The sequence below is a fragment of the Coccidioides posadasii genome, chromosome 1 (genome assembly GCF_018416015.2).
Source record: "Coccidioides posadasii str. Silveira chromosome 1, complete sequence".
Lineage (NCBI taxonomy): Eukaryota > Fungi > Ascomycota > Eurotiomycetes > Onygenales > Onygenaceae > Coccidioides > Coccidioides posadasii.
Window position 1 is genome coordinate 3,053,594 of NC_089407.1, and position 27,079 is coordinate 3,080,672.

Sequence of the window (27,079 nt, forward strand, 5' to 3'; positions counted from 1 at the left end):
ATAGACACCAACATGAAGAAGATGAACATTGATAAAGATGCTGGTAGCAGTGGAGCTACCATCAGCAAGACACCAGCAGACAATACAGGCAACAGAGATACATCCCTCAATATATTGAACAAAACCTAAAGAAAGAAAATCTTTAAAGAAAAAAAGACACATCTGCAAAAGAATCTAGCAGACATACATGAACAAAACAAGATATGCAGGCTGCAGAAGCAGATAGAATACAAACAGAGAATAGCAAACAATAATTTTTCTTTAGAGTTCCTCTTATGCACAAGACTAATAGAGAAGTCGGACAATTTCAATAATATGAAGCCATCAAAAGCATCTTACTATCATGGCAAATCACTTGATAAGTGCAAATTGTGGTTAGCTTCAATAAGACAGCAGTTTTGCCTGAGGAAATCATTACAAAAGACATCAGATATGGTCAGAATTGATTAAGTGTCCAGCCATTTTCATAACAAATCCCAGATGCATTGGCAGATATTGAAAATAGAGAGAGAACAACTACCTACATCATGGAACAAATTCAAGATATGATGTAAGAACAACATTGAACCTGAGATAACTTATAGTTAAGACACAATGCAGCATTATCATAACACTGTCCAATGAGAGAACCAATCCATATTCTTATTTTTCATGTACATTGCTAAACTCAAACAGAACCTGAACAGTTTATCAGATGAATTCTTTCATGTATTCTTTCTACAGACAAAGCTCAGACTAATCATCTGAGCTGAACTGGATAAACTGCAACACCAATCAAAAACAGTTACAGAATTATAAGAACAAGCAACACTCATTGAGTTCATTCTAGAAAAGAAGAAGTAAAGTCAGTGGAACAAGAACTAAAATAAGAAGAAATGGAAAATCTCAATCTCTCAAGAGAAAGATGCATTCCAACAAGACAACAAAGAAGATTATCCACAAACAAAAAAGACACTGGTGAAACCACTTCCAAAAATATCAGAAGAGGAACACAAACAACGAATGAATGAAGAGCTCTATCTAAGATGTGGTCAACCAGACCATAAGGCAAAGTTCTGTACAAACAGCTCCAACAAGTTCCCACAGACAGACAAAAAGAACAAGAATCAGACAAAGACTAGAGCCACAAAGCCCATGCAAGACCCAGGTCAAACATTAGAAAGATAGAGTGTTAACCCAATAGAGAAGGCAAGCAGGCACAGTATGTGCCTGTTGGTCACACTGACTACATCATCAGATGATCTTACAGAGCAAGCTGCACTGTTGAACTCAGATACCACAGTGAACAGTATCTCCTACAAACTGGCATTCCAATTGGACTGGGATCAACCAGAGACACCCATAGAAGTCATTGAGATGTTGAACAGAGCTGAGGCTGATTAGTACAGCACCTACAAGACCCAACTTACTATAACAGACTTTATAAGGATCATAAAGATGATAAAACATACATTCACAGTGATTGACATGGTCAACATGAACATAGTTCTAGACATGCCATGGTTAGAAGATTTCAACCCAGACATAGACTGAAAGGACAAGACATGGCATTACTAACTCTCAGAGAAAATGGTGGAACTCCTGAATACAGATAAATTTCTTCAAGCAGTGCACATCAAGAACAAACTCTCTTATATTATTTTTGCATCAGACAACAATCAAGTTCTGACAGAAGTGCCTGAGTGGTTGAGAGACTATAAAGATATTTTCTCAGAAGAAAAAGCAGCAGAGTTGCTGGAATTAATAAAGATCAGTCATCTGATTGTTCTTAAAAATAGCTGTGAGCCCTTATACATGCCAATCTATAAACTATCACTCAAGCAGACAGAGATCCTACAAGAGTACATCAAGAACAAGTTATGCAAGAGTTGGATACATCCATCACAAAGTTCAGCAGAGGCTTCAGTGTTGTTTGCACTCAAAGCTGATGAAGAACTCAGACTCTGTGTCAATTATTATAGTCTTAACACAATCACAGTGAAGGACCATTATCTCTTGCCATTGATAGATGAGATGTTAAGCTGGTTGACAGGAGCACACTACTTTTCCAAGATAGATCTATATGATGCCTATCACCAGATTAGAATCAAAGAAGAAGACAAATGAAAGATCACATTTCATACAAAGTTTGGAAGTTTTGAGTATCTTGTCATGTCTTTCAGATTATCAAACACACCAGTGATCTTCCAGTCCTATATCAATAGAGCACTGGCAGGCCTGGTTGATGTATGCTGTGTAGTTTATCTAGATGATATCCTTATTTTCTCAGTCTCAGAGGAAGAGCACAAGAAATACATTAGACTAGTTATGGAGTATCTAAGAAAATACCAGTTGTTTGCAAAGCTTGCCAAGTGCACTTTCAAAAGACAAACAATCTCATACCTTAGATATATCATTGATAATGAAGGTATTAAGATGGACCCAAAGCAGATACAGACAATCACAGAGTGGCCCTTGCCATAAAGTTTCCATGATATCCAGGTATTCCTGGGTTTTGTGAACTTCTATCAGAGATTTATATGAAAGTACTCAGTTATTATAGCACCATTGACAGACCTCTTGAAGAGCAGTGAAAAGAAAAGAAAGAAAGAATCTTCTCTTCTGACATCCACTGTCAGAGAAGTATTTTACAAGTTGCAGATAGTCTTCTTCAGAGAGCCTGTCATTCAGTACTATAATCCAGAATATAGAATACATCTGGAGATGGACACTTCAGAACATGCTGCAGATACAATATTGCTACAGCTGTTTAAAGATAGGTGGCATCCAGTTGCCTACTAGTTATTCAAGTTTGACCAGACTCAACAAGCCTATAGCACACTGGATAAGAAGATGTTGGCCATTGTCCAAGTATTTGTTCATTGGCAGCAGTACTTAGAAGAAATGAAGTACTCTGTAGAGATTATTACAGACCATGCAAATCTTTGTTCATTTATAAAGTCCACAAACAAGATGGCACAACAACAACACATAAGATGGATAGAGGTTCTCAGAGCATATGACTTTGAGATTCTCTACCACTCTGGGAAGCATAACCCAGCCAATACATTATTACAAAGACCAGATTATATCAAACTAGAAGAAGACATTGGTCTGCCAACATATACACTCAAACAACATTACACAGATGGTGTTTCAGAGTGAGACCCATTTGAAGAAACTTTCTTTAATAAAGAAGATATTCAAGTACATGCTGCTCACACTGTCCAAAGCAGTGGGGTAGAAATGGCACAGAAGAGATCTGGTGGCACCAAGATAATTGAGTCAGTTCAGAAAGCACCAGCCAAAGATGCTGAGGAGACTCAACAAAGAAATTGCAGGAGATTCTGGATTCCCCATATGCACACAAATACAGTGACAAAAAATGAAAAGACTTATAACAAATCAACTATAAGTGTGTTGGATCTGCTGCTAGAAGCACAGAAAGACAATTCCTCTGTACAAGTAAGATTTGTCAAGACAGAATCTCAGCAGTCAGAGTGGAAAATAGATAAATAAGATCTTTTGACAAAGAGCAGCAGGATCTACATTCCTAATGATCTGACTCTAAGATAGAAACTACTACAAGTCCATCATAATGATCTATTTGCAGGTCACTTTGGCATGATAAAGATATTTGCCTTGCTCTGGTGAAAATACAATTGGCAATCAATAAGACAAGATGTCCAGATGTACATATGTGAATGCCAAACCTGTTAATAAGAGAAGACTCCAACACACAAACTATATGAGTTGCTTGCATCATTGCTGACACCCAGTGATCTCTAGTATTCAATATCCATGAACTTTATAATGGACCTTTCTCTGAGTGAAGAGAAGAGAAACCCATATGATGCAGTTCTGGTTGTTGTGAATTAGTTTACAAAGCTTGCATGTTTTCTTGCATGTAGAAAGAAGATTAATGTGTCAGAGATGGCAAATCTTCTGTTCAGAAGAATATTTAAAGACTTTGGATTTTCAAATAATATTATTTTGAATCAGAGATCTGTTTTCACAAGTGAATACTGGTCAGAGCTATATTTTCACATAAAAGTTAGACAAAAACTTAGTACAGCATTCCACTCACAAACAGACAGCCAAACAGAGACACTGAACAAGATTTTAGAGAGATATCTTTGTGTCTATTGTAGCCATAGACAAGATGACTGGGAGAAGTGGCTTGTGTATGCAGAATTTGCATATAACAGATCAGAACACTCTGCAATGCACATGTCTCTGTTCAAAGCAATGTACAGCTTCAAACCTAGGAGATTAGATAAGATTCAGAAGTTGATTAACAACAACAACAACACACAGATGATGTCTGATGGAAGACTGAGAATAATCTCTGTGTTAAGAGATAGTCTGGTAGAACATTTGACAAAAGCAAAAGAGAACCAAGCACAGTTCTATAATCAAAGATATCAAAATAAAGTGTATGCATCTGGTGATGAAGTGATGTTGTCATCAAGAAATCTATAAATAATACATTCTTGCAAGAAGATAGACAACAAGTACTATGGATCTTTCTCAGTGATAGAGGCCATAGAAAATAATGCATATTGACTGAAGCTCCCTTCAAGCTATCAGATTCATAATATTTTCCATGTCTCATTGTTGGAACTGTACTGCATGAGAATGGGTGAGGTGCCAATGTGTTCTCCTGCAGTACTGGTAGACAACCATCATGAGTGGAAAGTAGATGAAATCTTGAACAACAAAGCACACTACTGCAAGAGACATTACCTAGTGAAGTGGAAAGGATTCCCTATTGAGAAATTGATGTGGGAACCTGAGAAAAATCTCAAAAATGCACAAGAAACTCTTAAGAATTACCTAAAGAAAAGACAAAATTACAAGAAGACAAACAAATCTACATACAGAAAGAAAGATAAATGTGACACAAAACAAACATAAAGACCACAATACATCTACAAAATCAAGAATTTAACAGTGAGAAGATATACTACAAGAGTGCCCAAGATGCAGCTGCAACAGTGATGAATCAGCTATAGACAAGCAAGACTCAGAAGTCACAGGTATATTTAGTATAATAACAGACAAGACCACAACAGAAGACACAGTCACAGAGAAAGATATTACAAATAAAGAAGTATAAAGAGAACAAAGTATTTCTACAACACTCTGAAAATCAGAAGAAACAACATCAGTTAGATAATTAATAGAAGATGTGAGATTGGCCTAAGCAGAAATTAGTCTGAGAACAAGTAAAATGATACAGAAGATCTATAAGACTGATTTCTGTGCTGTCTTGAAGAGCTTTGGTTCTACTCATCAAACAAGTTATAAGATGATCAAGTGAGACTCAGATATTTGCAACTTTATTTTCTATCTGAGAGAGAACAGTATAAACTGGGCTTGACAAACAAGAGAACTCAGATAAGCCATCTTTAGTAGATTCCATCTCAGACACAAGGTCCACAGTCTTGGCTACATGGCATGAGGCAAGACAACAACATTTCATGGAAGATTCTTTGACAGTAAAAGTGGCCTGGCAGTGGTGATGTTTAGTGGCTCCTGAGTTGAGCCCATGAAATTCACACACAAGTATACTCATGCACTTGACATTGTACAGATGATGCAGATCAGCTGCATCAAAACTATGGTATTCTTCTCAAAATCACAAGAGCTAACAAACTAGTTTGACAGCAGATTCTGGAACCTACAGCCATGTCAGAACAACAAGAAGAACAGACAAAGACACACTTACATTACAACAAATATAGATTTAATATTCTAAACAATGAGAACAAGATTTCTTCTCAGCATTCTATAGACAAGACTTGTCTTCATCCAGACAGTCTGTAAATATCAAGTAAACACAGACAGAGTACAGAAGAGTGTCTTCTTTATTATGCACAACAGAATCTTCTAACAACAATATTATGATAAGTTATAAAACAAACAAGAAACAACATCTGAGCCCAAACAAAGCAGAAGAAAAGAAGAAAGAAAAGAGCCAGAAACTCTCTATTTATATTCATCATAATACACCAAGATTGCTAGTTCCATAACTTGTTAATAAACAACATGACAACAAACAACAGATGACATAGCAACCAGACAAGCAAACAAACAAAGAAATGAGTATGTGATGAAATGCTGAACTTTTGTAATAAAACAATTGCTGTTCTACAACAAAGAATGTCTACTGCAACCAGCAGCAATACACATGTGGAATATCTATATAGACAAGCAGTAAGTAATGCAGAAGCTTACACATCCAAGAACCTACAATACTCCACCAATGATAGAAGAGCTACAATGATGTACAAAAAACCACTTCAGTAGCCCTATGCCTTGGAGTTCAAGGCCTCTGGGGGGGGAGATAGTGTTACAAACATAGACCTAGACCAACCAAGCATCAGACAACATCAGATGTTCAGGGGTATTCACATGACCCCAACACTGAATATATAAGGATCACACAATTCACATGGATTATGGGAACTCCAGTGTTCAGTCTTCAAGTGAGGGAACCCCTACATTTTACACACAACTCTCTCCCATCAGTTACAGGCATTGTACCTACTTAGCTCTTTCATACCTCTAATCCTGGGAAAATCTATGTGACCTACAACTGGTTCACCTAACACTCAGCTTGTGAAAGTCTGTATGTTCTTCCAAATTCTGATTACTTCTCTGGTTCAAGATCTATGGCTAAATTATCTTTATGGTATGGTGGCAGCTTCCAAGCCCTCTTATCACTAAATACTTCTGTGAGTTTGTAGTAGGCTTCTAATATCTGGAGGTCTAGATCTGCTGTCACTATCTGTTCTGATTTGTAGAGAGTTATTATATAGATGGGCTTCTCTTCTTCCACAAGCTCTGAGAGATTAACTGGTTTAATCTTCATAAGTGGGTCATAACATACAGTTGGGAACTCTAGTCTTAGTTTCTTAAAATATATCTTGAGATTGTGTCACTGCAGCCAGCTCAAACTCACTAGCATCTCATCTCTTATATTTGCAACTATTACTTGTTTATGGAACAACTATCAGTTTTTCTGAGAGTTACAGACTTTAAAGAATATATTTGCAATCTCTTCTGCAAGAGTGATATTCTTATGATTTATAGCAGTTTTAATCTTTATAGATATCTTGTGCATCTCTAGGTCTAGCTTCACAGCCAATCACAAACTGATCACTAGAGATTGACAGCCTGAATCTATTAGTGCTGATCAGATAATACTTCTGTTGGTTGGGCTTCACACACCTAGAATAATAGAGGGGAGAGCAAGAAGACTGTTCTTGAATAACTTTATTATATTAATTCTATCTACTTGTAGCCCTCCAACTTCTTATTTGCTACTCTTCTTCTTCTTAAAACAGTCTTTTGTGAGATGACTCTTTTGGTTACACTCAAAGCACCTTTCATTCCTTTTCAAGACTTCATAATTCTTGATAAAATTCTTCCCTATCTTCTAAGCAGGTCTCTGAGATTGACTTCTCTTATCTATTTATAATCTTGAGTTATTGATCTTTATACCTCTGCAAGTACTTTTAACTGGATTAGTAGACTTTATATATGAGACATTCTTTGCATAGACTACTAACACACTTGATTGGAGCCAGGTGGCCAGTGCTACTATATTATTAATGTCATCTGGTATCTTCAGCTGTTCATCTAGTTTAGTTTGCATGAGCTTATCCAAGCCCCATATAAACAGATTCTTCTTCATTTTTATGGAATCTTCAAATTCTTTGCCAATCTCTGTTGTGAGCTCTAGAAATTGTTGGTAATAGATATAATCAGTTTCATTCAAACTTTTGTAAAGATTAAAGATTGCTTGTCAAGAGTTTCATGTGTGATTTGCTGGGTCTTCTAGCCTCACATATAGAAATTCTTTAAGGCCAGTCCAGTTGTTTTTTAATGAATTGCCTTCACAGTGGATCTTTTAAAGATCTTTCTCAATATAATCAAGTTCTGTAAGAGCATATACAAAAGTATTCTCATCATTCAGTTTACTTATGTTGTGAATGAATTTAATATCTGAGATGAACTGATAATATTCTGTGTAGATTTCAGTCTGGTAGCACTTTGTGTATTATGGTGGTCTCAAGATCAACAGATGCTTTGCAGATGTTGAGTTGGAGATAATTATATCAAGAGATTTACTTTATAAGTACTTTTAGATATTCTGGAAAGCATTCAACTTCTCTTGTCATTTCATCATTTTCTTTAGTAGTTTGATCTTCTCATAAAGCTGTTGAATCTTGTTTTTTGGTATTGAAGTAAACTCTCTTTCTGAGTTCACAGTGCTTGTTTCATCAACAGTTAAGAGAGATAAGATGTCAAGATTGGTTGTCTCTTCATAAACTTGAGTTTGTTCTTCAGGTAGGTTTTTGACTGGTGTTCCAGATTTGTGAGTTTCAGGGGGTTGACTTCTTTGTGTTGATACCATTATTGGGTGTCACCAAAGAAGAGTAGCAAAATGTGAGAATTGTACATATGAATCAGTATAATAATGAATCTCTAGAAGAAATATACATGGAAAAAAAGTATATAAGATAAAAGATCTGTATTCTGACAATTATATACAACTTGTAAACAAGATTGCCACTGGCTTTCAGCAAGAGATTTATACAGTGACAGTCTTTTATGTGTGCTCATAAGCACATGACTTAGTGTCTTGTAAGAATGCATGCAACTTCTAGCAGCTTGTGAGCTGAGCTCTCTGGCTCTTGCAGGTGCTGTTTGTCTGTATAAGGGGTTCACAGCAAATTCTTACAGCCACCAATAAACAAATGCTCAGACAATGGCCAACATCTTCTTATCTGGTGTGCCATAGACTTGTTAGATCTGGTCAAACTTGAATGATCAGTAGGCAACTGGATGCCATCTGTTGTTGAACAGCTGTAGCAATATTATACTTGCAGCATGTTCCAAAGTATCTGTTTCCAGATGTATTCTATGTTCTGGATTGTAGTGGCAGATGATAGATTCTCTGGAGAAGACTGCTTTTAATATGTGAAATGCTTCTCTGACAGTAGGTGTCAGAAGAAATGGTCTCTTCTTTTGCCCATTTTTACTATCTTTCAAGAGATCTGTCAATGGCACCATGATAACTAAGTACTTTCATATGAATCTCCAATAAAAGTTCACAAAACCCAGAAATATCTGAATATTATGAAAACTTTGTAGTAAGAGCCACTTCATGATTATCTGTACCTGCTTTAAGTCCATCTTAATACTCTTGGTATTAATGATATATCTGAGGTATGAGATTGTTTATCTTTTAAAAGTGCACTTAGCAAGCTTTGCAAACAACTGGTATTCTCTTAGATACTTCATAACTAATCTAACATGCTTCTCATGCTCCTTCTCTGAGATTGAGAAGATAAGAATATTATCTAGATAAACTACACAGCATATATCAACCAGGCCTGCCAGTACTCTATTAATATAGAACTGAAAGATTGCTGGTATGTTTGACAATCTGAAAGATATAACAAGATATTCAAAACTCCCAAACTTTATATAAAACATGGTCTTCCATTCATCTTCTTCTTTGATTCTAATCTGGTGATAGATATTATATAGATTTACCTTGGAAAAGTAGCATGCTTCCACCAACCAGCTTAATATCTTGTCTATCAACAGCAAGAGATAGCAGTTCTTCACCATGATTATATTAAGATCATGATAATTGACACAGAGTCTGAGTTCTCTATTAGTCTTAGATGCAAATAACACTGAAGTCTTTGCTAGACTTTATAACAGATATATTCAACTCTTGCATAACTTGTTCTTGATGTACTCTTGTAGAATGTTCATCTGCTTGGGCAATAGTTTATAGATTAATATATATGAGGGCTTGCAGCCATCTTTAAGAATAATCAGATAACTGATCTTTATTAATTTTAGCAACTCTGCTACTTTATCTTCTAAGAAAATATTTTTATAGTCTCTCAGCCACTCAGATACTTCTGTCAGAACTTGATTATTGTCTGACATGAAAATAATATAAAAGAGTTTATTCTTGATATGCACTGCTTGAAGAAATCTATCTGTATTTAGAAGTTCTACTGTTTTCTCTGAGAGTTAATAATATTATATCTTGTTCTTCCAGTCTATATCTAGATTGAAATCTTCTAACTATAGCATGTCTAGAATTATATTCACATCAACCATGTTTATCACTGTGAATGTATGTCTTACTATCTTTATGATTCTCATGAAGTCTGTTATAGTAAGTTGGGTCTTGTAGATGCTATACTAATCAGCCTCAGCTCTGTTTAATATCTCAATAACTTTCATAAATATCTCTGGTTGATCCCAGTTTAATTAGAACACCAGTTTGTAGAAGATACTATTCACTGTGATATCTGAGTCCAACAGTATAGCTTGCTCTGTAAGATTATCTGACAGTGTAGTTAGTATGACTGACAGACACATACTGTATCTGCTTGCCTTCTTTATTAAATTAACACCCTGTCTTTCTAATATTTGATCTGGATCTTGCATGGGCTTTGCAGCTCTAGTCTTTGCTTAATTCTTGTTCTTTTTGTTTATTCACTAGAACTTGTTGAAGCTGTTTATACAGAACTTTACTCTATGGTCTGATTAGCCATATCTTAGATAAAGCTCTTTATTTATTTGTTGTTTGTGTTTCTCTTTTAATATTTTTGAAAGTGATTTCACCAGCATCTTCTTCATTTATGAATAATTTTCTTTGTTGTCTTGTTGAGATGTATCTTTCTCTTGAGAAATTAAGATTTTTCATTTCTTCTTATTTTAATTCTTGTTCTGCTGACTTTGCTTCTTCTTTTCTAGAATAGACTTAATAAGCATCACTTGTTCTTATAATTCTGCAACTATTTTTGATTAATATTATAGTTTATTTAGTTCAGTCCAGATGATTGATCTGAGCTTCATCTGTAGAAAGAATATATAAAAGAGTTCATCTGGTAAACTGTCTAGATTCTATTTAAGTTCAGTAATATATATAAAAAACAAGAGTATAAATTGGTTCTCTTGTTAAATAGTGTTATGATAATACTATATTGTGTCTTGACTACAAGTTATCTCAGATTCAATATTATTCTTACACTATATCTTAAATTCATTCTATAATATGAGTAGTTGTTCTCTTTCTATTCTCAACATCTACTAATACATCTGGGGTTTGTTACAAAAATAACTAGATGTCTAATCAATTCTGACTGTATCTGATATCTTTTGTAATGATTTCCTCAGGCAAAACTGTTGTCTTATTAAAGCTAGTCATAATTTGCACTCATCAAGTAATTTACCATGATAGTAAGATGCTTTTAGAGACTTCATATTATTGAAATCATCTGACTTCTTTATTAGTTATATGCATAAGAGAAACTCTAAAGAAAAATTATTGTTTGCTATTCTCTGCTTGTATTCTATCTGCTTCTGCAGTCTGTATATCTTGTTTTATTCATATATGTCTGCTAGATTTTTTTACAGATATATCTTCTTTTCTTTAAAGATCTTCTCTCTTCAGATTTTATTCAATGTATTGAGAGATGTATCTCTATTACCTGTATTATCTGCTGATATCTTACTAGTGATGACTTTACTACTATCAGTATCTTTTTTAATATTTATCTTCTTCATATTGGTGTCTATCTCTGTCAGATTTATAACATGGGGTGTTGTCATAATTCATCTCATGAATCTTGATGGCATTGTACTAACTTAGGCAATCATATGTTAGAGCATTCAGAATGTTAGAAGAACCAGTTGTAGATTATGTAAGTTTTCTCAGAATTAGAGATACAAAAGAGCTAAGTATATACAATGCCTGTAACTGATGGAAGAGAGTCATGTGTAAAATATAGAGATTCTCTAACTAGAAGACTAAATGCTGAGGTTCCTATAATTTATGTGAATCATGTGATTCTTATACATTCAGAGTTGGGGTTATGTGAATACCCCTGAACACCTGATATCATCTAATGCTTGGTTGGTCTAGATCTATGTTTGTAACACAGAAGAGAATGTTAGAATTAACTAGGTTAATTAGTTTTATAAGCAGCATAATAACAAGATTAAATGTATTTATCTCAAAGTAATTGATTAAACCAGACAGATAGCAGATAACTATGAGTGCTTTAAGCACTTCTATATGCTTGTAATTTGATGATTTATTTAATTAATTACAATTGCAGTTGTTGATGCTGGCTAATTATCTAACTACTACTTACAGAGTAGTAGAGCAGGGTACAATGGGATGCCTTGTCAAGGTAGGCAAGTTGATTGATATTGTGAGGATCATATATGTGGATCAGTGTGACAATGAATCTCTAGGAGGAATATACATGGAAAAAAAGTATGTGAGGTAAAAGGTCTGTATTCTGGCAACTATGTACAACTTGTAAACAAGATTGCCACTGGCTTCTAGCAAGAGGTTTGTGCAGTGATGGCCTTTTATGTGTGCTCACGAGCACATGACTTAGTGCCTTGTGAGGACACATGCAACTCCCAGCAGCTTGCAAGCTGAGGCCTCTGGCCCTCATGGGTGCTGTTCATCCGTGTAAGGGGTTCGCGGTGAATCCTTACAGATATGGTGAGAGCACAAGAAAGGTGAAAAATCACAATAGAGTAAGGGTATGGTCAAGTAGTAAGTGTAGAGATAGGTATGTCCTAACAGATGCCTAAGCTTATAAGAAGTAATAGTACTAAAGAGCTCTGTACTAACACAGGCAGCTCTAATAAGAAACAGTAGCAAGTTTTATAAACAAGAAATCTTCATATTTTCTAACTAATAGCTGAACTGGTAATAAAGAATAAGTGTGTAGAAAAGAGCAATGGTGCATGAAGGTAATAAGCAAGATGCAGAGGCTACAGGTGGTTTATATAGCTCAAGAATAGTAGCTTTGAGGTGGTTTGCACCTCAGACTGGAACAATCTTTGTTCTAATGAGATACCAGAATCCCCACTACAGTAGTTGGAGCAGAAAATCAATCAATATAATCTTAAGCTCTCAAACATCTATAACTTTGATGAAAAAGAATTCCTTCTAGACACCTGCCATGCCTTAAAGTAATTAATCTCTATTAAAGCTCTACAAGCTGGAAAGAATGCCACCACCCAGAATAGTAGTTGGGAATTCCTCTTATTACTCTGCTCAATCTCTGCTGAAGAAATTGCACTATCTCCAGCTCTTATTTATCAGAGCAAATTGCAAGATCTCTAGAATACATGGCTAGATAATTATGACAGAAGCAAATAAGCTTACTTTATAGCTTCAACAAATAGTTGAAATATTTCTAGCACAGTCTAAATTTGCAGAGCATTGGACAGGTTATTCAAGTCAGTAAGTAATTTGCTCTTTGTAATGACTTGCTAGAACATGAGAATCAGTGCTTAAGATTGACTCTAGTGACAGAGAAGCAACACTGCGAGCAAGACAAGCCTCTAGATCTACTTAATAGAAATAATTTTAGTCAAGTACAGTTCTGATCTCTAATAAAAGTTCTTAAGACACATAAGTGCCTGGATGAAATAGAGACTGAAAAAGCTAATAAAATTACTCAAATACAAGAGATAAAGCTTTAATAGAAGCTTCAAAAGAAGCAGGCTGTTAGAGATATTAAAGAAAAACAGATTGAACAGAAGAATATCTGTAAAAAGATCTGCAAGCAATAAGAGATCAAAAAAATCAAATATACTAAATAAAGAAAGACACAACATATTGCTTGTGAGAAGAAGAAGACTTTACAACTAGCAGAGAAGAAAAAGTAAGTGATTAAACATGCTACTAAATACTAGCAGTCAGGGCTTCAAGCACTGACTTCAAAGCATCATCAGAAGAACTCCTCTACTAAAAAGTCTTATTACAGAGAGTCTATACAATCTTTCAAAAGAGAAAGTAAGAGCTCTATAAGTCTCTCTAGCAAGACATTAAGCTCTCTAGCCAAGAAATCTACTGTTGACATTCCTTTAAATTCTTTTCTATCTACCCCCCAAATCTCTTGCTCTGGCTGCAATATTAGGCTGTCCACCCATTTATTTTTCTAACTACACTAATTTCTATGCTTCAAAGAACACATTCATTTAATATTTAATAGCTATTTAATAATAAAGATCTGGTTGTTGAGATATTTAATAAATTCATTGCGTGGAGCATTTGGCAAAATTTGGCTTATTTAGTGGTGTGGCTCGTTTAGTGGTGAACTACCTTAACACATCATTCCACCACTCGGCCAGGATAAAGTGGATGTGCTCTGATGCTGGGGTGAAACTACTATACTTACCATCCTGTTCACCAAGTCTAAATCCAATAGAGGAATTCTTTGCTGAGTTGAAGGCTTACATCAAGAAGAATTGGTCTCTATATGAGAAGGACCCTGGTCAGGGTTTTGGTGTTTTCCTCCAACAATGTGTTGATGTTGTGGGTGCGAAAAAAAAGAGTGCACAAGGCCATTTTCGAAATGCTGGTTTATCAGCTGAGTTGTGTGGTACTTTCCAACCTTTCCTTCCCTGCGAAGGAGATATGGTCTTAAATTGTACATGTATCAGATACAGCACATATTCATTCTTCTTACAACCACTCTGTTATAGACAAATCAGAAAATGCTGAGCGTGATTGAAGTGAAATTGTAATAAAGCAGGTTGGACTGGTTGTGGGTCAACTCAGAGCCTTTTGAATCAGATCACCCTCATTGGTTGGTGTAAGTTGTGAGATTATCAAGCAGAGTATAATGTGAATGAGAAGCTCCATCTCATCTCTCTCATCAACTTGTGGTGAAGGAGTAGTATTGCGCTGTGGGTACCGGTCATGTACGGGCCAGAAATCAATGGTGGAATTCTCAGACAACCTGCAAAGACTCATATTTTCCATTTCCCGGTAACTATCTACATTAAATCTAGCCTGACTTTCGGTTTTGGAGCCTATCAATTTACTCCGATTCCGAACATCAAACGCGTGAGAAGCTAGCTACGATGCTATCTCTCCCTCTGATCGAACCTCGAGATGTGAGTGTTAGAAGGTTACTCTGTTTCTCCTCTGCCAAATCCCATGCAGATATAACAGCGATTTCCTTGCAAAACCAAACTGAACCAAACTGACAAACCTCCGTCTAGTCCCACATGCTGTGGTTCACACCTCCCCATTCCCGTCGCACGAGCTACACTGCCCCCGCTGGAAACCAAACCACAAACATCCGCCGAAATGGCCAGTCTGGAGGAGCATCACATGTCCCTCCGACATCAGACTCCCTCGCTGCCCTCATGCTCGAAGAACGCGCGCTGCGAATCCGCAAGCAGAATATAGCCTCGTTTGGGTACTCATGGATTCGGCCGGCGGGGTATCCGAAGACCATGCAGGGCATTCGCGAGGAGGAGGCTGAAAGAGAGGAAGCGGCGAATGCGGCGATGGAAGGCGAGATGGAGTTTATGGGGGAGGTGGGGCTTGATGGTGGCATCGGAGGAGGTGAAGGGGATGATCTGGAGGAGATGGAGAGGGATTTGGATGATGATATCCCGGAGGCGGATGAGGATGAGGAGGAGGATGAGTTTAGTGGTGGGTTGGTGGAGGATGGAGAGGATGGGTTGGATGAGGATGATTTGGTCGAAGGTGAGGACGAGGAGGAGGTGTTGATGGAGAGGGATTTAGATGATGATATTCCTGAAGGGTTTGGGATAGGGCATGATGACGATGACGATGACCAAGAGGACGAAGACTTCGATGAACAGCCTGATTTGGATGATGATATCCCTTCAGCCTCACCTCAGGAAGAGGATATTAGCATGATGGAGCGCGATTTGGATGAGGATGTGCCTGAACAGGAATGGGAGCATACAGATACCGATGCCGAGGAGGATGAGGAGGACGACCAATCCGATGGCCTGCACTATTCTATGACTGATCGTTACTTCTATCAAGCCTCACATCGCCCTCGGTCGAGTATATCCACGCTCGCTGAGAATTCTCCTCCCCTCCCACCGCCTCTCGTCCGTCACCGGGAAACAGAAGCACAGCGACTATTTCTCGAACGATGGAGCGGTGGAATCGGAGACGATGTAGAGGATTCCATGGCGGCCTTCCGATCCAGCGGAATGTCTGAACGAAATCTACGTCTTCCAAGGATTCGAAATCGGAGACGACATTCGACTTTGTCCGATGAGTCTATCAACGTTCCATGAAGTTTGCCCTGGGCACAATGGGAGTATTGATCCTATAGCTAGACGACGACATATTCCTCCCTTCCTCCCTTCCTTTTTTGTTTTTTTTGCGAAGCGAAGGCGCTTGAGGCTTTTTACCCTAGAGTTGATGATGTGATAGATTTATGTCGAAACAGGGATCTTAGCCGGGACGTTTTGTCGACCGGTATGCCCACTGTAGTAGCTTTCCTGTGTCATGAAATATAATTATAGTTACAGGCATTTCGAGATTACATCATGGATTGAAATATATCTAAATTGGCGCAGACATAAATCATCCTCTGATATAGGACATCCGGAGTCAAAGCCCTGCGGCCACGGGTATTAAAAAGGGCTATATAAATATACATGTGATATGCGAAATGGCAACGAAAACGCCGTCCTCCTTCGAGCTCACCAGGAGGTCTCGTGTCAGATGCTTCCTCGAAATGGACAGATACAAGAGGAGAAAAGAAAAGGTTTCCCATAACTAAAAAGAGATCGTGTGCTTGTGCAAAGTGTTATTGGTGCATTTCCCTCTGACAGCGCCGGCTAATGGTAAATATTTTTGCCATCCTGGAGCAAACACCGGAAAATAGGTAACAAGGAGCGGGAGTCGTAAGGTCGATCGAGAGCGGACGTGTCTGAAACAGTAGGTAGGTATAATAGTGTTGCATTATAAATGTGTAAGTAGCGATGAATTATCGATCACGGGGAATACGTAGGCCGTCATTTAGATACCGAGCAAGGTCGTCAATGCGGAATAATGGACATGTGGAACAACTCGCGAGCGCTTAAAACAGCCAGACGTATGTGAAGAGCATGAAAACGGCGACAAAGAATCCAAGCCAGACTTTCCATCCAACGCCACTACGCTCTGCCATTCGTAGCATTCGGTTCATGGTGCCGCGTAGTCGAACTCGAGTATTATCAAATGTGTCATTCATTTTATCTGCGAAGGCGGAGGATTCACGGATCTCGTCACCAATGGCTACGGTAATCTAGATTCCGCTCCAAGTTAGACAACGACGTTCATCCTAGGAACCAGGAAATCCATTCAAACGTATGTAAGATTGTCGTTAAGGATACATACGTCTTTCAGCATCTTCACCTTGGCCGTAATACCCTCAACCTCGGCATCATTCTGAGACTCTAAGGAGGATAAGACTGCATCTGAGTACTGGCCTCTAAATTCCATGAGCAAACGTCAGCCATGTATCACTACCAGACTTGCAAAGATTCGTTCGTAGACCCAGAAATTTTTAGTGTAACTCATACTTTTTATTCGGCGTTGCGGCTCGGTATCCTGGATTTACGCTTCCGTTTGATGACCCCGCAAATCCATATCCTCCTCCTCTATACCCGGGAGATCGACTCGAGGGACGATTTCTCTCTTTGCTTCCGCTGTAGGAATCGAACAAGCTCGACGACGACCTAGGATCTCGCTGGTGGAGCGCCGAATGAGGAAATCTGAGAAGGGTTAGTCCGTCAGTCTCTGGTGCAGAAACGGCACTCTGAATCTGGAAAGCCACACCTTGACGCCATTTAGAATATCAAAGGGCAGACAGCAAGATTATCATTTTTCTGCTTTTTTTTGTTTTTTATTCTTTTTTTTCCCCCCCAACCCGTCGAAACAAACCATTATTTGGCCTTGTTCCCATTATGGGGTCTGTGCTTAGTCATTGCCACTGAGAGACACCTGTCCTGATATGGCATGGCGTAGAACTCACTTTAACGCTGTGGAGACAGGAGTGGAGGCGCGGAGCGAAAAAGCCCACTCCGCTCCGCTGGGGATCAATTGCTGCGGTTTGCACGGAGCAAACGGCCATTTTAATTGATATGTACTCCGTATGTACAGTACATACAAGGCTTGAAGGTATCCCTTTATTTAGTTCACGCCCCCATACAACACCCCTTACTCGCATACACAATTTCGAAAACATGGCCATCCGGGTCCTCCACACTCCTTGAATACATTCCATACTGGTCGTTGTCCGGCGCCATCTGGGGTCCCCTTCTCCCTCCGGCATCCACAGCCTTGCTAACCATACTCTCCACCTCCTCCGCTGATTCTGCGGATAAGGTCAACAGCGCTTGTGTGGTGGAATGCGCATCGGCGGTCTTTCGACCCTCGAATAACCATCGCTCCCAAGTCGGATGGGCGTGGTACATAATTAAGATGTTATCTGCGTAGACGAAGACGACGGTTTGCATCTCTCCAGAGCCTTCAAACTTCTTCTTGAGGCCGAGACCGAGGGCGAAGCGTTTGGAAGCTTCAAGGTCTTTGCTAGGGAGGTTGATGAAGATCTTTTTTTGGAAGGACATTCTTTCGGCGGTAATATCGGTGGAATGGAGCAAAGTAACTATGTGTGTATCTATGTATGTAGATAGAGGATTTTTGCGTGATAGGATAGAGCCAAACTTGAGCCGGGTATATTTCCAAAGATTCTGGCAAGATGACTTGAATCAGTTCATCTGGGAGAAGCTGAGCCGGGTTCGTTCCATCATTTTATACACCACGTACAAGCTATCACGCCGGACATGCGATCTGCAACTGTCGTATCCAAGACGGCTAAATTGCGAACACTGCCCCAGACACGAAGTCGTGCGAGGTTGCGGAACGTTAAAATGGGATGCCACTTCAGGCAGACACTTGGCAAAACATGGGAGAACAAGCTCGTCAAATAGCATCCCCACAGATGACAGCATTTGTAGATTACTCATATCTATCCGTCTTCAAGGCCAAGAAATTGCTTCTGTTGAGTAATCAACACTCGATCGCCCTGAAAGTTATCCGGAACTTGAAACGAGGTCGCGAATACGGGCCACGGACATTTGACACCTTCAGAAGGGCCACGCGGGAGCTTAGAGGATGGCTTTTCATTGGCAACCGGCGAGCACTGCCTGGCTCCAAGATCCTGTCTCATCGCACAAACGAATACTTTGCCTGCGCGCGAAGCCAAAGCTATCCAAAGCCAAGGCCTGCCAGCAAAAGCCAGCATAACACTTGTTTGAAGTAAAGGGTATGAACAAGCTGCCCACGAAGTGCAAAATCTGGGCAGATGAGAAAATCAGGATATATTCAAATTCGAATTGCTTGGTATGTATCATTGATCTTCATTATTTTGTGGTACATCCATATCCATAACGTGAACAATCATGTGTGTCATTTTACAAAAGCGCCCTCTTTTTGTTTCTTTTTTACCGAACCAGCCATGGAATAACCAGAAACCAATTGACCCAATGTTTAAACCCTGGTCCAGGCCCGCACGACGCATGAACACCACACCACGCCCACAGAATAAAGGGGGGAAAGAAGGGATTAAATGCCAGAAGAAAAAAGAATGAGCGTCCTCCCTGGCTGAGGACAGGGCTATCTCCCTAAGCTCTAAGGCCGCGCTTGGGTACGTAGAATTGAGAGTGGGATTTAGCCTTGCATCTCGTCGTCCTCGTCGCGTTGCTTGTATTCTTCGTCGTCATCATCGTCCATCGCATCGTCCTCTGCGACCTTTTCTGCGGCTTCGGCGAAGTTGATGACTTTACCGCGAGTGCGACGACCGCCTGGGATGATGTTTTCCTCCGAAATGCGTTCGAGGTTATCGTCTCCCGCTTCGTCTTCCTCTTCAATGTCATCTAAACCATGTGTGTGAGCAACAAATATATCAAGATTGATGCGCACAAATTTCGGTGTTACATGGCACAGAAGCAAACAAAAAGTCCCCATATCGGAGGCCACAAGCTATCTCTCACCTTCAGGAAACTAAAAAGAAAGACAAGTTAGCCATTGCATTCTCCACTAACCGCTGTACCACTAACCCGCAGACAAGGCCAACAAGCAAATCAACTTACAGTTTCATCATCTGCAGCATCACTCTCATCTGTCTCAGAGTCCCCAGAATACTGCTCCATAGGTATATCCTCAGACCCAACAGCCTTGCCCTTGCCCTTGTCAGCAGCTGGCCTAGAACCTTCACCCTCTGTGAGGGTGATATCCTGGTTGGCGCTCATCTTTGGGGGATTGAAGGAAAAAAAATGACACTAAAGAATGGTGAAAAGGTATGCGACAGCAATGGCCCAGGTGGGTAAATGCACAGAAAACAGGAGTGGTGGCTTTATGCCAAAGTGAGAGTTGGTTTTTGCACTCAGGCGTCGCGTTGCCATGAGGAACGGAAATCCGTGCTTAACTTTAGCGCGATTTTTCATCCATCACGTGAGTTTCCACGGGCCGTTCAGAAACTTTCAAACGCTGGAGAAGAGTAAATTGAAATCTAAGCTAAAGGAATGGAGTGTTCTTTTTTGTCCATCACCCTGTAGATTACGTGGCGTGCATGGAGTATGGGGTTATGTATGATGTTGATGGGCCTCATGATGCTTCTCGCGAGGCCTGTGGTGTGGGCCTAATCAAGGGGCACTCCAAAATCGCAGCATTCATGAGACAAACATATTAAGGTGGGCCTTCTTGCGATCTCTTAAGACTTTGGTGTAAGGCTCCAGCTACAGATGCCACTACAGACTACAGAGGACATTATCCATTAAAGGGTTCCAAAGCGCGTTTTGTCAGTTAACTTGGCTGCGGCTTTACAGTTGAAGAAAGTTCTTTTGAAATTTGCATCAGCTCCGTTTATTATGGTAAACTTTTCCTACCTACAACCCCATAAAGATTTCTGTTTTTGTTTATTCATAAGAGGCAAAGGAAAAGGCGGAGCATAATTGGAAAGAAAAAAAAATTCGAATTGGCAGACGCCCAACTCAAATCTATGCAATGTCATAAAAAAAGACCATAGGACATATCAAACCCATCGTGACCCCTCAAGACCGTAAAGAAAACAGAAGGGAAAACACGTGTCATTAAAAAACCTTGCACCCTAATAAAGAAAATCGACAAGTCATGATTTTAAGCGCCAGGTATGAAAAAGTGGTCGAAAAAGAAGTGATCGAAAGCGAGGAAGCGTTAAATTTAGTCGACCTCCTCAACGGTTGGGCCGTCATCACCTCCGGGACCACCAGCACCAGGGAATCCGCCAGGACCACCGGCACCGGCACCGGGGAATCCACCTGGAGCTCCACCCTCACCGGATCCGTAGAACTTCATCATGATTGGGTTGGCAACACTATTAGTTCACCAGTTAGCATATGTTTGATCATGTCTTTGAAACAAAAGGAGATACATACCCTTCAAGTTCCTTCTGCTTGTCTTCATATTCTTCCTTGGAGGCGGTCTGGTTGTCATCGAGCCAGGCAACGATCTTGTCGATCTCAGTCTTGAGCTTCTCCTTATCAGCAGCGTCGAGCTTCTCATCGACCTTGGAGTCGCTCATGGTGTTGCGGAGGGAGTAGGCATAGGATTCGAGACCGTTCTTGGCGCTGATGCGGGAGGCTTCAGCCTCGTCTTCGGCCTTGTACTTCTCGGCCTCAGCCAACATGCGTTCGATTTCCTCCTTGGAGAGACGACCCTTGTCATTGGTAATGACGATCTTGTTGGTCTTTCCAGTACCCTTCTCGAGAGCAGAAACATTCATGATACCGTTGGCATCAAGATCGAAGGTGACCTCGATCTGAGGAACACCACGTGGGGCAGGAGGAATGCCAGTAAGTTCAAATTTACCGAGCAAGTTGTTGTCCTTGGTACGAGCACGTTCACCTTCATAGACCTGGATCAAGACACCAGGCTGGTTGTCGGAGAAGGTGGAGAAGGTCTCGGACTTCTTGGTTGGGATGGTAGTGTTGCGCTTGATGAGAGGAGTCATGACACCACCAGCGGTTTCGATACCCAAGGAAAGAGGAGCAACGTCGAGAAGGAGAATTTCGTTGGTAGACTTGGAAGAGGTATCACCAGAGAGGATAGCAGCTTGAACAGCGGCACCATAGGCGACAGCCTCGTCAGGGTTGATGGACTTGTTGGGCTCCTTTCCGTTGAAGAAGTCGGAAACCATCTTCTGGATCTTGGGAATACGGGTAGAGCCACCGACCAAGACAATTTCGTGTACAGAGGATTTGTCGATCTTAGCGTCACGGAGGACACGCTCGACGGGCTCCATGGTGGAGCGGAAGAGGTCTTGGCAGAGTTCTTCGAAACGAGCACGGGTAATAGAGGTGTAGAAGTCGATACCCTCGAAGAGAGAGTCAATTTCGATGGAAGTCTGAGCGGCAGAAGAAAGAGTGCGCTTGGCACGCTCGCAAGCAGTGCGGAGACGACGGAGAGCACGAGCATTGACGGAAAGATCCTTCTTGTGCTTGCGCTTGAACTCGTTGACGAAGTGGTTGACGAGACGGTTATCAAAGTCCTCACCACCCAAGTGGGTGTCACCGGCAGTAGACTTGACTTCGAAGATACCCTCCTCAATGGTCAAGAGGGAAACATCGAAAGTACCACCACCCAAATCGAAGATCAAAACATTACGCTCGCCATCGACCTTCTTGTCAAGGCCGTAAGCAATAGCGGCGGCAGTGGGCTCGTTGATGATACGGAGAACGTTGAGACCAGCAATCAGACCGGCATCCTTAGTAGCCTGGCGCTGGGAGTCGTTGAAGTAAGCTGGCACGGTTACGACAGCATTGTTAACGGTGCCGCCAAGGTAAGACTCGGCCGTCTCCCTCATTTTCGTCAAGACCATGGAGGAGATTTCCTCCGGTGTGAACTGTTTGGTCTCGCCTTTAAATTCAACTTGGATGATGGGCTTGCCACCCTTATCGACGATCTTGAAGGGGAAGTGCTTCATGTCGGCTTGGACCTCAGCATCGTTGAATTTACGACCGATGAGACGCTTAGCATCGAAGACTGTGTTTACGGGATTCATGGCGACTTGGTTCTTTGCAGCGTCACCAATCAAGCGCTCGGTGTCTGTGAAGGCAACGAAAGACGGGGTGGTACGATTTCCCTGGTCGTTTGCAATGATTTCAATGCGATCATCTCTGAAGATACCCACGCAGGAGTAGGTGGTACCCAAATCAATACCTATTTGCGAGTCAGCAAAGCTTGCTCACTGTCTTTTCAGAGTGGGGGTTGAGCTCCGAGGGGCAGAATGGGGCAGGACATACCAATTGCGGGAGCCATTATGAAAGGTCGTCAGTACAATCGTTAAAGCAGACTATGGTACAAAGGGGATATTAGAAAAAGCAGGTTTATCTGCGAAAAGAAATGTAAGAGTTCACAGAAGAGAGGTGAAGAGGTGTGAGGAGGGATTGTGAAAGGTTAAAAAGTTTGTGGGTTGAAAGAGCGAGGAAGAAGCAAAGAAGAGATGTTTATATGTGGGCGGTCAAATTTTTGGCGCCAGAAGCTTCTAGCAACTCTCCAGGTTCGACCGCAATCCACAACATTCCACACACACCAGGTAACCTCAAGAACTTTCTTTCCAAAACTCCAACCTTCCAGCTCAATCGGGGTCTTTCTACAGGCCGAATTACAACCTTTGGCAACCTTCCAGCAAACTTTTCCGCGTAAAATTCGCCGTTTTCTGGCTCTTATCAGAGTGCTTGCGGCCGCCGGTGGAAGCTCTCCGATCGCTCTCATTTTTCCAGGTATGACGTAATCAAGGTGGGATGTTCCAAACAATTTTGTGCCGCCAGAAAAGCTGCGCTGCCTGGACGGGCCGCCCTGACACGCACTGTGTGCTGTGCTTGAGCTGCTCCGAACTTGGTGGTGGGATCTAGCTACCAATTCACGACCTACAACTCTCTTCCTTGCCTGCCCCGTCCCCAGAGCCCTTCCTTCTCCGCTGGCCTCAAAACACAGCATGTAAGGCCTGTTGGTGGGGGGTTTTTGGTTGGCCGCAGTCTCCCATGGCAACGATGATTTGGTACCTTACCTAAGCCGGTCTGAACCGGAAAAATATTTCATCCGCCCACCGTTGGAACGGCGCCGCCGGCTTGGCATGGTTTTATCGTACACCAATTCGGCGGTTGGAAGAACTCTTGTGCTCTCCAAGGTGTACTTTACTCTGTAATCTATGGAATAACCTATTCCCTGCAGATAAGCGCCTATGGCGTTTCAGATAGCGCTGTCGAATTCTCCCAACTCCGTTCATTTCAATTTGCCCGTGGCAAGGGTTGCCCGTCAACGAGCCAAGGGACGGCTTCAACCAACTGCGGAGTACACACCAGAGAACTAACCCTTCTCAAAGTGTAGTCAACTGAAACCTGTTTACGGCTTTCTACCGCGGTCGAAAAGACTGAGAGACACAAGGAACTCGAGAGGATCCTCAGAGTGCTTGGAAAATGAAGAAAACTGCAAAATCTTGTCATGCTGATTGACCTCAATGTTATGACTGGCAGACGGCTTCACTGATCAACTCGTTCCTAGGTTTATATTCGAAAACGATAAATATATCCGCATTGTCTAAAGATAGCCTATGAACAGCTCCATTCTTACATACAACACTGATCCATTAATGATTAATTATACGTGAACGAACGACAAGAATGAACAAGTTGTTGTCGCCAAGATGATTCCTCCAGGTTATCCGATGATAGGCCTCCCGATTTACATCAGGGCCACAGCAACGCCGACAACACCGAGACCAAGGGCCATAGCAGCACCCTTGATCTGGGCCGCAGCGTTCACTGTCTGCTGGGGTGGAGATGGGCTAGTGAAGGTGGCATTGCTGCCAGGGTAGCCTGGGTTTCCAGTGCCAGTTGGAATGATGGTTGGGGTCGTTGGTTCCTCAGTCGGAGTGGGTTCGACCTCGGTCTCGGTGGGCTCAGGCTCCTCGGTTTCAGTCTCAGTGGGAGCAGGCTCGGTTTCAGATGGCTCGTCGGTGGGAGATGGGGCTTCAGTGCTGGGCTGTGTGTCTGGTGGTGGAATGACACTGATGGTACGGGTAGCGCCGCATTCCTCAAGGCTCAAGTCATCGGGGCAGCAGCCTCTATCTGTGCAGTATGTGCCCTTCCTGCAGTACTCTATGTGTGTCGCAAAATTAGGATGTGAATTCTGAAGTGTTTGAAGCAAAGCACTACTTACTTCCGTTGGCGCAGCAGGAGTCTCCCCTGCCAGGGTTGTAACACATGGATGGGTACACACACTGGACAAATCCGGGACCGCAAGAACGTTCGCAAGTAAACGGCGGAGGAACAGGCTTGCAAATGACGGTCTGGCGCTTCAGTACAGACAGGACCTCATTTGACTCGTAGGAGCCACGGATGGGCTCAACTGCCTGGGAGGCAGCGACGAGAGTGCCGAAAAGAGCGAGCGAAGTTGTGAAATGCATGTTTGCAAAAGAAACCTTTCGGTATTGTTAAGTGTAGCGAGCGAATATAAATACACCAGAAAAGCAACGAAGAACTAAGGAATTTCGACAAGCAGTTTTGAAGAACGAGAGACTGGCGAGAATTTCCAAAAGAAAGGGGAATAAAGGAAAAGGCTTTCCTCTTAAGGCGGCAGGCCGCGAGGCTAAGGACTGATGCCGCATCCCGGCGGCTTGTCCCAGGTACGCTCGCTCAGGAAGAGCTGACGAAGAGTAAGCTGCCGAGCAAATTTGGAGCTTGCAATTCGAGAATAGCCAGTCCGGAGTGATATCTCGGGCCCTTGGGCACTTTGGCTTCGTAACTAAGTTAGGCTAACCATGCGACGCCATCCAGTCACAGTGGATATCGCCGTATGACTGACGAGATTGACAGAACCCGCCTCGTATTTAAAAAGGCTTGGGTGTTCTGGTTCATTTGAAAGCCGAGACAAAAAGGGACGTTATTTTCCGAGAGCCTTTGTTCATGAATTCCAACCAGCCTTTTTTTTGTGAGACGCACCTCATGATTCTCATGGCTAAACAGCCACAACTTTGTTCTGGAGTACACAGTTTCACGATTTGTAAAACCCCATTAGCCCCAATCCGATTGGCAATGAGACATTGCAAAAAGAGCGCGAGCTTGACATGTTGTGTGTCCATTAGAGGCTCTCTCGAGTCGAGCCGAAATTACAGGGGTGCCACGGCTGGAAGTCGAGGATGAAAGCCCAAGTGGGCTTTGCGCCCCGGGAAACGTGGGTGTTTGGGGGTGTGAAAGCGGGTCCCTTGGGACTTGGACCACTTCACTAACTAGCGCAAGCCGATCGCGTTTCGCACCTCTTGGAGACCCAGAAGGTGATTTGGGCGTGTGGTGCCTTGACGCCTGAGCGAATGATGACCGTTTAGGGTGGCTGTCTACGGAGGAAAGACATCCGTTTTTCTTCTTTTGACGACGCCAATGAAGTGCAAGTTGCAATGGTTGATTGCATTGGCTTGTGCAGAGTGCATGGTAGCTCGAATGTCTGCCGGCGTTGTCACCACAAGATGGACATCTTTGTGGCCTCGCACTCTCGTATCAGTGATCGTCGAAAATGATCCCCACAGGAGCGGCGAGATCTCTTTTGCGATCTGATCACTCTACTCCGTAAATTCTCGAACAATTTGTCAGACTAATATTTCAAATCTACCATTGTACGGATGAGACGGAATGTAGAGAGCGACTTTCTCGACTTCTCTCTATTAGGGCGAGATAAAACAGGATATCTTATCTCCAGATAGCAGAGATTTATTGCTCTGCACCTTTCCACAATTGCTCATTGGAGCCGATTTTGCCAAGGTGCACCACCTGTCTCTGTTAACATCAACAAAGCTGAATGGCAGCGGGTGGATGGCCTTCGAAACACCCTTTACCCGCACCCTGAAAGTTTCTTTTTGTGCTCTTCTTCTACGAAACGACCAGTCTATTAAATCATTAAAGGCAGATCTCTTATTAGGGAGAAACAGTGCTAAAACTAGAACTTGTCCTTCCAATATCAAAAACGGCGCCAGTCTGGCAGGGAGTGAAGTAGCCAACTATCGGTGCCCTTTTTTTATTTTCAATTCTCGTCGTATCTCTCCGTGTTGGGCCAATGTCCAAAACCAACCAGAGCGATCAGACCAACTGTCAGTTAGGATTGAAGGCACCCGAGATCCCTCTCCGGGTGTTTAAGAGTACTCCGTACACACGTACATACAGTAGGGCCCTT

The 27,079-nt window shown here is 41.6% G+C and overlaps 6 protein-coding genes across 6 annotated transcripts; 1 reads left to right on the plus strand and 5 right to left on the minus strand.

Annotated features, from left to right (window-relative positions):
- Nucleotides 1–14,906: 14,906 nt before the first annotated feature.
- On the plus strand, nucleotides 14,907–16,122 carry D8B26_000859 (uncharacterized protein; the record flags this gene model as incomplete). The annotated part of the gene is made up of 2 exons (XM_003070950.2): nucleotides 14,907–14,952; nucleotides 15,061–16,122. The coding sequence occupies exons 1-2, from the start codon at nucleotides 14,920–14,922 to the stop codon at nucleotides 16,120–16,122; spliced, it is 1,095 nt and encodes a 364-aa protein (XP_003070996.2). The 5' UTR covers nucleotides 14,907–14,919.
- Nucleotides 16,123–16,257: 135 nt separating this feature from the next.
- Nucleotides 16,258–17,741, minus strand: BET1 (protein transport protein bet1). The gene is made up of 4 exons (XM_003070949.2): nucleotides 17,654–17,741; nucleotides 17,398–17,589; nucleotides 17,213–17,306; nucleotides 16,258–17,120 (listed from the first exon to the last, which is right to left on the minus strand). Exons 1-4 carry the CDS (start codon nucleotides 17,662–17,664, stop codon nucleotides 16,914–16,916), a joined length of 504 nt encoding a protein of 167 aa, XP_003070995.2. The 5' UTR covers nucleotides 17,665–17,741; the 3' UTR covers nucleotides 16,258–16,913.
- Nucleotides 17,742–17,861: 120 nt separating this feature from the next.
- Nucleotides 17,862–18,810, minus strand: D8B26_000861 (uncharacterized protein). Its single transcript, XM_003070948.2, has 2 exons — nucleotides 18,644–18,810; nucleotides 17,862–18,567 (listed from the first exon to the last, which is right to left on the minus strand). Exon 2 carries the CDS (start codon nucleotides 18,442–18,444, stop codon nucleotides 18,013–18,015), a length of 432 nt encoding a protein of 143 aa, XP_003070994.1. The 5' UTR covers nucleotides 18,445–18,567; nucleotides 18,644–18,810; the 3' UTR covers nucleotides 17,862–18,012.
- Nucleotides 18,811–19,214: 404 nt separating this feature from the next.
- CHZ1 (Histone H2A.Z-specific chaperone) lies at nucleotides 19,215–20,272 on the minus strand. The gene is made up of 3 exons (XM_003070947.2): nucleotides 19,969–20,272; nucleotides 19,870–19,879; nucleotides 19,215–19,752 (listed from the first exon to the last, which is right to left on the minus strand). The coding sequence occupies exons 1-3, from the start codon at nucleotides 20,125–20,127 to the stop codon at nucleotides 19,547–19,549; spliced, it is 375 nt and encodes a 124-aa protein (XP_003070993.1). The 5' UTR covers nucleotides 20,128–20,272; the 3' UTR covers nucleotides 19,215–19,546.
- Nucleotides 20,273–20,712: 440 nt separating this feature from the next.
- HSP70_1 (70-kilodalton heat shock protein) lies at nucleotides 20,713–23,334 on the minus strand. Its single transcript, XM_003070946.2, has 3 exons — nucleotides 23,158–23,334; nucleotides 21,292–23,074; nucleotides 20,713–21,230 (listed from the first exon to the last, which is right to left on the minus strand). Exons 1-3 carry the CDS (start codon nucleotides 23,171–23,173, stop codon nucleotides 21,077–21,079), a joined length of 1,953 nt encoding a protein of 650 aa, XP_003070992.1. The 5' UTR covers nucleotides 23,174–23,334; the 3' UTR covers nucleotides 20,713–21,076.
- Nucleotides 23,335–24,359: 1,025 nt separating this feature from the next.
- D8B26_000864 (uncharacterized protein) lies at nucleotides 24,360–25,547 on the minus strand. The gene is made up of 2 exons (XM_003070945.2): nucleotides 25,076–25,547; nucleotides 24,360–25,014 (listed from the first exon to the last, which is right to left on the minus strand). The coding sequence occupies exons 1-2, from the start codon at nucleotides 25,320–25,322 to the stop codon at nucleotides 24,599–24,601; spliced, it is 663 nt and encodes a 220-aa protein (XP_003070991.1). The 5' UTR covers nucleotides 25,323–25,547; the 3' UTR covers nucleotides 24,360–24,598.
- Nucleotides 25,548–27,079: the final 1,532 nt, after the last annotated feature.

Excerpts from the sequence above, each read along its gene's own strand:
- BET1 (XM_003070949.2), bottom strand. Across the intron at positions 17,307-17,397 it reads GCCGCAACGCCGAATAAAAA|AGGCCAGTACTCAGATGCAG; the intron begins GTATGAGTTACA and ends CATGGAATTTAG. Across the intron at positions 17,121-17,212 it reads AGGTGAAGATGCTGAAAGAC|ATTACCGTAGCCATTGGTGA; the intron begins GTATGTATCCTT and ends AGCGGAATCTAG.
- D8B26_000861 (XM_003070948.2), bottom strand. The coding sequence starts at position 18,444 with ATGTCCTTCCAAAAAAAGATCTTCATCAACCTCCCTAGCAAAGACCTT.
- CHZ1 (XM_003070947.2), bottom strand. The coding sequence starts at position 20,127 with ATGAGCGCCAACCAGGATATCACCCTCACAGAGGGTGAAGGTTCTAGG.
- HSP70_1 (XM_003070946.2), bottom strand. Across the intron at positions 21,231-21,291 it reads AAGCAGAAGGAACTTGAAGG|TGTTGCCAACCCAATCATGA; the intron begins GTATGTATCTCC and ends GTGAACTAATAG.
- D8B26_000864 (XM_003070945.2), bottom strand. The coding sequence starts at position 25,322 with ATGCATTTCACAACTTCGCTCGCTCTTTTCGGCACTCTCGTCGCTGCC. Across the intron at positions 25,015-25,075 it reads CTCCTGCTGCGCCAACGGAA|AGTACTGCAGGAAGGGCACA; the intron begins GTAAGTAGTGCT and ends CGACACACATAG.